The sequence below is a fragment of the Anolis sagrei genome, chromosome 1 (assembly GCF_037176765.1).
Source record: "Anolis sagrei isolate rAnoSag1 chromosome 1, rAnoSag1.mat, whole genome shotgun sequence".
NCBI classification, from domain to species: domain Eukaryota; kingdom Metazoa; phylum Chordata; class Lepidosauria; order Squamata; family Dactyloidae; genus Anolis; species Anolis sagrei.
The window spans coordinates 32,315,669-32,324,870 of record NC_090021.1 but is presented as its reverse complement, the minus strand read 5'-3'; the positions used below and the strand labels follow the sequence as shown (position 1 = coordinate 32,324,870).

General features: G+C 45.2%; 1 protein-coding gene across 2 annotated transcripts in view; it reads left to right on the top strand.

The window, feature by feature from the left end:
• Positions 1-521: 521 nt before the first annotated feature.
• Positions 522-9,202, top strand: part of LPGAT1 (lysophosphatidylglycerol acyltransferase 1) — a 78,227-nt gene continuing 69,546 nt past the window's right edge. The window contains exons 1-3 of one of the 2 annotated variants that reach the window (XM_060754317.2): positions 523-856; positions 5,291-5,520; positions 7,825-8,092. In XM_060754317.2, coding sequence (XP_060610300.1) covers positions 7,855-8,092 — 238 coding nt within the window. In that variant the 5' untranslated portion in view covers positions 523-856; positions 5,291-5,520; positions 7,825-7,854. Of the gene's footprint in view, positions 857-5,290; positions 5,521-7,824; positions 8,093-9,202 lie in introns of both variants that reach the window. The other variant, XM_060754318.2, reaches the window with a different exon arrangement.

Sequence of the window (9,202 nt, the reverse complement as noted above, 5' to 3'; positions counted from 1 at the left end):
ATTCACTTTATTTAGGAGGGGAATATATTCCCTCAAGATAACAATGCTCCCTTTTCTGAGGGAATGGGACCCTTAACTTTACTTAGGGAGGAAGAGAGATATTCCCTCAAGATAATAAGGCTCCCTTTTCTGAGGGAATGGGGCTGTTCACTTTATTTAGGGGAGGAGATATTCCCTCAAGATGAGGCCTAGGCCAACTTGGGCCCTCCTTCCCTCCCTCCAAGGCTTGGGGCCTCAACTCCCACCATTCCTAACGGTCTCAGGTCCCTTCCGCTTAAGCGGCTGAGGGGGAAAAGGAAGGGGCCTGAGGCCGTTAGGAATGGTGGGAGTTGAGGCCCCAAGCCTTGGAGGGAGGGAAGGAGGGCCCAAGTTGGCTTAGGCCTGCTGAAGAGACTGATGCCCCCTTTCCCAAGGGAAGAGGCTGCCTCCCTGCTCAGACTGCCCCTTCCGGCGGGGAGAGAGGGAGGCGGCCTGGCGCTGCTGAAGGAGGAGGCGGAGGCGGAGGAGGCGGAGGAGGCGGAGGAGGCGGAGGCCCTGCCCGCCGGGGGCTTGGCTGACTCCGCGGGCGGCGGCGGCGGCGGCGGCGGCGGCGTGTGACGGACGAAGCCCTCCTCTGCCTGCCTCCTCCTTCTCCTCTAGCCTCCTCCTCCTCCGTGTCTAGCTGGTCTCCTCGGGCCGGAGGGAGCGGCGCTTGCTGCAGTGAGAGAGACCCGCTTCTCGACGAAGAGGAGGAGAAGACAAGGCGTCCTCCTTGATTCCTCCCGGGCCCGGAGTAAGCCACGGTCCTCGCCTCCGCCATGAATCCCGCCGCCAGCTCCTTAGCACCGGCCTCGGGGAGGACGCCGGCCGGGCCGAGGTATGGAGGGAAAGGAGAGAGAGATGGAGGGGATGGGAGGGAAGGAAGAGATGGAGGAGGGAGGGAAGGAAGGCAGGAAGGACGCCCTTGAGAGGGTCCCCCTTCCCTCCAGACCCCTTTCTCCTTGGCCTCTCCTTTGAGGAAGATGGAGAAGGCACAATTTTGGGGGGAAAGGGTCCTTTTCTTTTTCCCGCTCTGTGTTTTTATTCTCTGGCTCTCTGTTTGGAGAAAGAGATAGTCGACTCCTTCTCTCCCCATTGGCCTTGGAAACCCTATAGATAGGCACCCTCATGGTTTCCTAGTCGCCGACCCCAAAAGTGACCTTCCTTAGGATTGAATTGGTCTCATAGATATGGGGTGATGGATCACCTCGACTCATCAATGTCTCCAGGAATTGTGTAGGTGTCATGGTTTCCATTCTGGTTTGAGTTGGGAGGTGCAGAGATGGTCACCCAACCCATAAGTGTCCTTAGGAACCTTATAGGTTTTCGTTCTGGATGTGGGGAGATAATTAACACCCCCCCCCCCCCACACACACACACATACATAAGTGTTACTAGGAAGCTTATAGGCACCATGGATATGGGGAAATAGTCACCTCCCATAAGTGTCCCATTAGGAATCCTATAGTTTTTCATTTTGGACGTGGGGAGATTTTTCAGCTTTCCCCCATATGTGTCCCTAGGAGCCTTATAGGCGCCATTATTTTCATTCTGGATTTGGGAAAACAGTCAGTGACCCCTATAAGTGTCCCTAGGAACATTAAAAGCACTATGGTTTTCATCAGGATGTGTGGAGATAGTCAACCCCTCATAAGTGTCCCTAGGAACCTTACAGGTTTTCATCTGGATGTGTGGTGATAGTCACCCACCCATAAGTATCCTTAGGAACCTTATAGGTTTTTGTTCTGGATGTGGGGAGATAATTAACACCCCCCCTCCACACACACACACACACACACACATGTTACTAGGAAGCTTATAGGCACCATGGATATGGGGAAATAGTCACCTCCCATAAATGTCCCATTAGGAATCCTATAGTTTTTCATTTTGGACATGGGGAGATTGTCAGCTTTCCCCCATATGTGTCCCTAGGAGCCTTATAGGAACCATTATTTTCATTCTGGATGTGGGAAAACAGTGAGTGACCCCTATAAGTGTCCCTAGGAACATTAAAAACATGATGGTGTTCATCTGGATGTGTGGAGATAGTCAACCCCCATAAGTGTCCCTAGGAACCTTACAGGTTTTCATCTGGATGTGTGGAGATAGCCACCCACCCATAAGTGTCCTTAGGAACCTTACAGGTTTTCATTCTGGATGTGTGGAGATAGTCACCCCCCATAAGTGTCCCTAGGAACCTTACAGGTTTCATCTGGATCTATGGAGATAGTCACCCCCCATAAGTGTCCCTAGGAACCTTACAGGTTTTCATCTGGAACTATGGAGATAGTCACCCCCCCCCCCATAAGTGTCCCTAGGAAACTTACAAGTTTTCATTCTGGATGTGTGGAGATAGTCACCCACCCATAAGTGTCCCTAGGAACCTTACAGGTTTTCATTCTGGATGTGTGGAGATAGTCACCCCCCCCCCCAAGTGTCCCTAGAAACCTTACAGGTTTTCATTCTGGATGTGTGGTGATAGTCACCCCCCCCCCCCCCCAAGTGTCCCTAGGAACCTTACAGATTTTCATCTGGATGTGTGGAGATAGTCACTCCCCATAAGTGTCCCTAGGAACCTTACAGGTTTTTATCTGGATGTGTGGTCACTCCCCATAAGTGTCCCTAGGAACCTTACAGGTTTTCATTCTGGATGTGTGGTGGTAGTCACTCCCCATAAGTGTCCCTAGGAGCCTTACAGGTTTCCATCTGGATGTGTGGAGATAGTCACTCCCCATAAGTGTCCCTAGGAACCTTACAGGTTTTCATTCTGGATGTGGGGAGATAGTTACCCCCCCCCCCCCACAATAAATGTCCCCAGGAAGCTTATAGGTTTTCATTCAGGATGTGGGGAGATAGTCACCACCACCCTCAATAAGTGTCCTTAGGAACCTTATAGGCACCATGGTTTTCGTTCTGGGTTGAGTTGGGATTCATAGATATGGGGAGAGAGTCGCCTCCATAAGGGAAGAGGGAGCAAGCTTGTTTTCTGCTGCCCTGGAGATTAGGATGCGGGACAATGGCTTCAAACTACAGGAAAGGAGATTCCACCTGAACATTAGGAAGAACTTCCTGACAGTGAGAGCTGTTCAGCAGTGGAACTCTCTGCCCCGGGGTGTGGTGGAGGCTCCTTCTTTGGAAGCTTTGAAGCAGAGGCTGCATGGATCTGTTGGGGGGTGCTTTGAATGTAATTTGCCTGCTTCATGGCAGGGGGTTAGACTAGATGGCCCATGATGTTTCTTCCAACTCTCTGGTTCTATAAAGTGTACTTGGTAGCCATTTAGACATATTGTTTTCCATTCTGGATTGAGTTTTGGATGTGGGGGGATAGTGTCCCCCACCCCCAATACATGTCCTTAGGAACTAGATAGACATGGTGTTTTATTACTAGATTCAGTTGGGATGTGGGAACACAGTCGTCCTCCCTTAAGTGTATCCTTGGGAACAGTATGGTTTCCGTTTTGGATTGAGTTTGAGATGTGGGAAGATAATAATCACCCTCCAAGTGACTTTAGGAACTGTCTAGGCATCATGGTTTCGATTCTGGATTGAGTTGGGAACTCATGGATGTGAGATAGTCACCCCGCTGCCTATAAGTGTCCTTGGGAAACATAGAGGCGCAATGGTTTTCATCCTGGATTGAGTTTGGGGTGTGGAGAGATTGTCACCTCCCCCCCCCCCCCCCCGTAAGTGTCTTGGCAACCTTATGGGGCTCCTTTTGAGAGCTCCCTGTTTTGGGGCTGCAGTGACCCCCCTGCTGGTGCCCTTGAGAGAGAAGCTCTGAATTGGAAGATGGAAGGATAAAGAGGATATATGCCATTTCCCCCCACTCTGGTTGTGGGGTGGTAATCTGATTTATTGGCCTGAGATCTTCATTTTTCATTTTATGTTCTGTTCAAGTGAATGCTCCCGTTATAGGTCTGAAAGGACACAGAGATTTTTTTGTCTTTGAATAGATGTCCCTTTTTCAGTACCCTTCAGGGGTTCTCTGTTCTTGAGGTGACCTCGGAGGTGTTTAGGATTCTCTCTTCTCATGGGAGAAAAATGGGTTTTGGAGTCATTAGATCTTTGGTCCTAGGGTGCTACTAACTACCCCATAGAATGAATGCAGCTTGTCGACGCTTGAACTGTCATGCCTCAATGCTATTGAATCCTAGGAGTTGTGGTGTCACAAGGTTTTTAGCCTTCTACGCCAGAGTGCTGGATCTTCAACCAAACTACAGTTCCCATGATCTCATAACATTGAGTCATGGCTGTTAATGTGCTGTCAAATTGCATTCTTAGTCCTGAGAATCCCATCTTTTCACGGTGTAGCACATCCATGGAGTTATGGAACAGGCTCCTTCTTTGGAGGCTTTTAAACAGAGGCTGGATAGCCATCTGTTGGTGGTGCTTTGAATGTGATTTTCCTGCTTCTTGGCAGGGGGCTGGACTGGATGGCTCACGAGATCTCTTCCAACTCTATGATTCTAGATTGAGTATCTGTTATCCAAAATGCTTAAAGAGTTTTGGATTTTTGGAATACTTACATCTATATCTGGCATGGGCAAACTTTGGCCATCCAGGTGTTTTGGACTTCAACTCCCACAATTGTGGGTGTTGAAGTCCAAAACACCTGAGGGGCCAAAGTTTGTCCATGTGTGATCTATATATTAAGGTATGTCCGAGATGGAAGTAAACATAGAAACTCTTTTGTGTTTCATGCATGCTTTATACTCATTCCCTGCATGTAATTTTATACACTGTATTTTAAATATTTTTGTGCATGGACTAAGTTTGTGTAGGTGGAACCATCAAAAGCAAAGGTCTGTCTCCCAGGGTGCAGAATAAGTGCAGTTTGACACCACTCTAACTGCCATGGCTCAGTGCTATAGAATTGTGGGAGTTATAGTTTTATAAGCACTTCTTAGCCAGGGTGCTGGTGCCTCACCAAACTACAACCCCCATAGCCTTGAGTGGCATCAGTTAAAGTGGAATCAACCTCCATGCATTCTGCAGCGTAGAACCACCCAAAGCACACAGTCCTCTGCCTGCCTTGTGTGTAGGTGTGAATAGAGAAGTTGGGGTTAGCTGTGAAAGTCCCCTCCTTCTCCCAGGGCCAAGAGGGAAGGGTAGGCCCCGAAAGCCGCCTCTGGAGGCGGGGATAGATTTAGCCAGGGAAAATCCTCTCTGTGGCGTGCTGCTGCTGCTATTGCTGTTGCTGCTTCTCTTGCTCGCCTGCCTGCCTGCCTTGGGGCTGACTCCCTGTCGCTGGTCTTTCTCCCCTCCTCAGGGAGCGGCTGCGAAGGGAATAGGGAGCCGCCGGCGCCAAGTCTTCCCAGCCCACAACGACTGGGGCCGGGCCAGCCACCTCGTGTCCATGAGACCGCCGTCTTCCCGTCAGAGCTGCTGCTGCTGCTGCCGCCGCCGCCTTCGCCAGCAGCCACCAAGCAAGGCACACGCCTCCGCCGGGCCCAGTTCCTTCTTCGGCCCCCTTGCTTCCTTCCCTCTGCGGAGCAGAAGGTGAATGAATGATTTAGGCAAGGCCTGCTGGCTGAGCGGGAGCCACCATGGGTGCATCTACACTGGGGAATGGATCCAGTGTGACACTGCTTTAAAACACCATGGCTCAATGCTATTGAACCCTGGGAGATGTAGTTTTACGTGACTGTTAGGAATTGTGGGACTTAAAGCCCAAAACATCTGGAGGGCCGAAGTTTGCCCATGCCCGAAGAGGTTCTGTGAGCTTGAATTGAAGGGAAAATCAATTTACTATATTTTCCTCTGACCTCTAACTGAAATCTAGTATTTCCTTCACTTATGAATTGTGCAGTAAAGTACAGTCACATCACAATTGTTGCATATTTCGAAAAATGATTTGCATTCATCCATACTTTGAAATTACATTAACTGTTAGAATGGATGTTAAATAACATGATCATAAGTGTTCAAACTAAAATTTAATTTAAAGGCACACCCATGTTAAGTGTCATAAAACTATCTGTTACTCTGTTCTGAAAAAGGGTATATGTATTGTCTAAGGCCTTCATGGCTCAGTTGTAGGTTTTTCGGGTTGTAGAGGATGTCGCTGGTCTTTCTCTTCTCCTCAGGGAGCTGCCATAATACAGGTGAAATGTCAGGAGAGAATGTTTCTGGAACATGGCCATACATTCCAAAAACCCTACAACAACCCAAGGGGTATATGGTTTGCCAGTATATGGCTGTCAAAGCGTACGTGAAACAAGAAAGGTTAAGAACCCCTGGTCTGTAACACAGAATTAATACAGCTTGACTCCAATTTAACTGCCATGGCTCAATGCCATGGAATCATGGGAGTTGTAGTTTTACAAGCCTTCTCTGCCAAAGAGTGCTGGAGCCTCCCCAAATTACAAATTGTGGGATTCCATAGCATTGAGCCAAAGGAGTTAGATTGGAGTCAGACTTCATTACTAATCCAGCCTTTTCCCACTGTGTTCAGTGGAACGTCTTCTGTGGATGAATGTTTCTGTAGATTTGTGTCTTCTTTAGATGCTTCTTCTTTGCTTAACATTTCCCATCAGAATTTCTTTACTGCCTTTATTTCTCTCTCTTCATTTATCCCTGTTCTTCCTACTAGAGGTCATCTAATATATTTTATTCCACTTTTTCCCTCATGTAAATTGTTAGAAAGCCAGTTTATCTTATTGTGTTATTTTTTTTAGATTTATCACTTGCTGTTGCTAAGAAAAATAGCCAATGTAGAACTGCTTTCCCCCCTCAGTCACTCATTCTTGCTAACTACAGAGTAGTTAAATATTTCCCTACTTTTACGAGTAAATCATGCTTAAATTATACTAAGCAACAAAATTTGAAAAACGTTCTGTTCGGGGGTTGGAAATGTTATTCCTGTTTGTGTGATACTTACTTTGAAAGTAGTTGTTATAATCCAGAAACTCAGTTGGTTGACACTCAGTGAAATATGCATTGAAAAGCTATAGCAAAATGTTCTGAAGGATGTCCCTCAAAAACAAAGTTTTTGCAGTGTGTTGTCAAAGGCTTAAATGGCCGGAATCACTGGGTTCTTTCTCCCACCCTGGACATTCCACAGATATATAAACCTCACTTGCCTACTTCCCAACAGACCTCACAACCTCTGAGGATGCCTGCCATAGATGTGGGTGAAACGTCAGGAGAGAATGTTTCTGGAACATGGCTATACAACCCGGAAAACTCACAGCAACCCAAAGTTTTTGCAGTTTAATAAACCTTTTCCATGTTTTTATGATAGAACCAAACCAGGAATAATGTCACATAGTGTTATTTATTTGTGGGTAAAAGTGAGGGGAATTCTGTTCCTCAAATACTCTTTAGTGTTTTTAATCATGCAGAAGGTACCTTCTCTTTGCTATGACCTTTTAAGACAATGATGACTTACTCAATGTGCTGTGATTCTTTTTGTGCTTAAATCATAGATAAGGGTTTTCTGAGATTTGTCTCTAGCCCGCATAAACATATGCTTGTAATTAATGCAAGTGATTCTCTACAGCCTGTGGTGATTTTTTGTCATTTTTTTTTCTAAAAAGGAAAACTGTCATTATGTATTCTGTGTAACTTGTCTAGATAGACATGCCCAAATTAATCCCTCATATCAGGAGGGAAAAGACAGATAAGATTCCATGTAAGATATGTGTGCAACTCTGGCATTTAGAAGCAAGGGAATCTATGCTAAGGCCACTTAACATTTGCAAAGTACACAACCATTTGATTTTAGTAAAGCCTTGTTGCCTATTGGTCATCAGAAAATTGTGGTCTTTGTATTGAGTAATTTTTCTCCTTCTTATCCTGTAGGAAAAGACTATCGACTCCTGTGTGAAGAGAATGGCTGTGACTTTAGAACAGGCCCAAAGGGCGGGCTATATATTTCTGAAGGCACTCTTAAGATTTGGCTTTATGGTTGCTAATAACCTTGTCGCTATTCCATCCTACGTCCTATATTTAATAGTACTGCAACCTCTCCGATTGTTGGATAGTAAACGATTCTGGTATATTGAAGGAGTATTATTTAAATGGCTTTTAGCTATGGTGGCGTCCTGGGGCTGGTGGGCAGAATATACAGGTAAGAACTATATTTACTCTTATAATGAAATATATATGTAGATATAAATAAATAAATAAATAAACCGCAGAGTTGGGCAAAGGCTTTATTGGGAGCAGTCAAAATCCCACAAAATATGCATGTTTGTAGTTCACCAGAATTATGTATTTTAAAATACGGATAGGAGTAGATATTTTGTGTGCTCCTTTGTAGTTATGTTTATTTAATAGAATAACACAACCAAAGACTCCAAGAACATGAACATTTTTACATTATTTAAAATAATATTAAAACATTTTAGGGCAGCTAACAAAATCTATTCAAAATAATGAATTATCAAACCACCAGAGATATGTAAAAAGATAAATGTATGCAACATTATTTTGTTAGTGAAACAGATTACAGAAATATGAATAATCAGAGAGGTTTCTAAAGCCATTTTTAAAACTCAGGATGAATGTTAGCATTCAAGATTTTGTACCTGCTTCTTGCAATTGCTCTATCCTAGTTGTTTTTGGTGATTGTTGCACTGTGGTGAAATACTGAGAACTGATTCTTAAATGTGTGTATGTATAAAATATGATAAATGCCTTTTAGTTATGATTCCTAACATTCATGGATAAATATTGTTACGATTCTGCTGATATACTGTGTGGGCATAAATAGTAGCAGCAAAAAGAAAAAGCTTGTGGGCACAGCAACCATGTAAAGCGTTAGGAATGGGAGAAACGAGGTGGCATTTTTTTCCTGCTGAATGACCCTAGCCAAAATGCTGTTAGCCTAGTGTGCCAACAAGATTCCAATGTATGAATAACTATATGTCTTCCTGTGAAAGTCAACATTTACTCGATTTTAAACAGTAGCTGGGATCCTACTATAGCATTATGCTAGTGTAATGATCTTTTACACTGATTGTTTGAGCTTCAACCTCCTTGCACAGGAAGATGGAAGTAGAAGGATAGGTCACCTTCTCTTTACCACCTTTCTTGTATCTCTCGTACCCAAGTAGTGTGGATTGGGCTGAATTGACCTATATCGAGAAGATATAACCTATATCGAGAAGATATTACATGACATTGAATGTTTGCTTTTTTGTTTTTGGAAGCCGCCCTGAGTCCCTTTGGGGAGAGA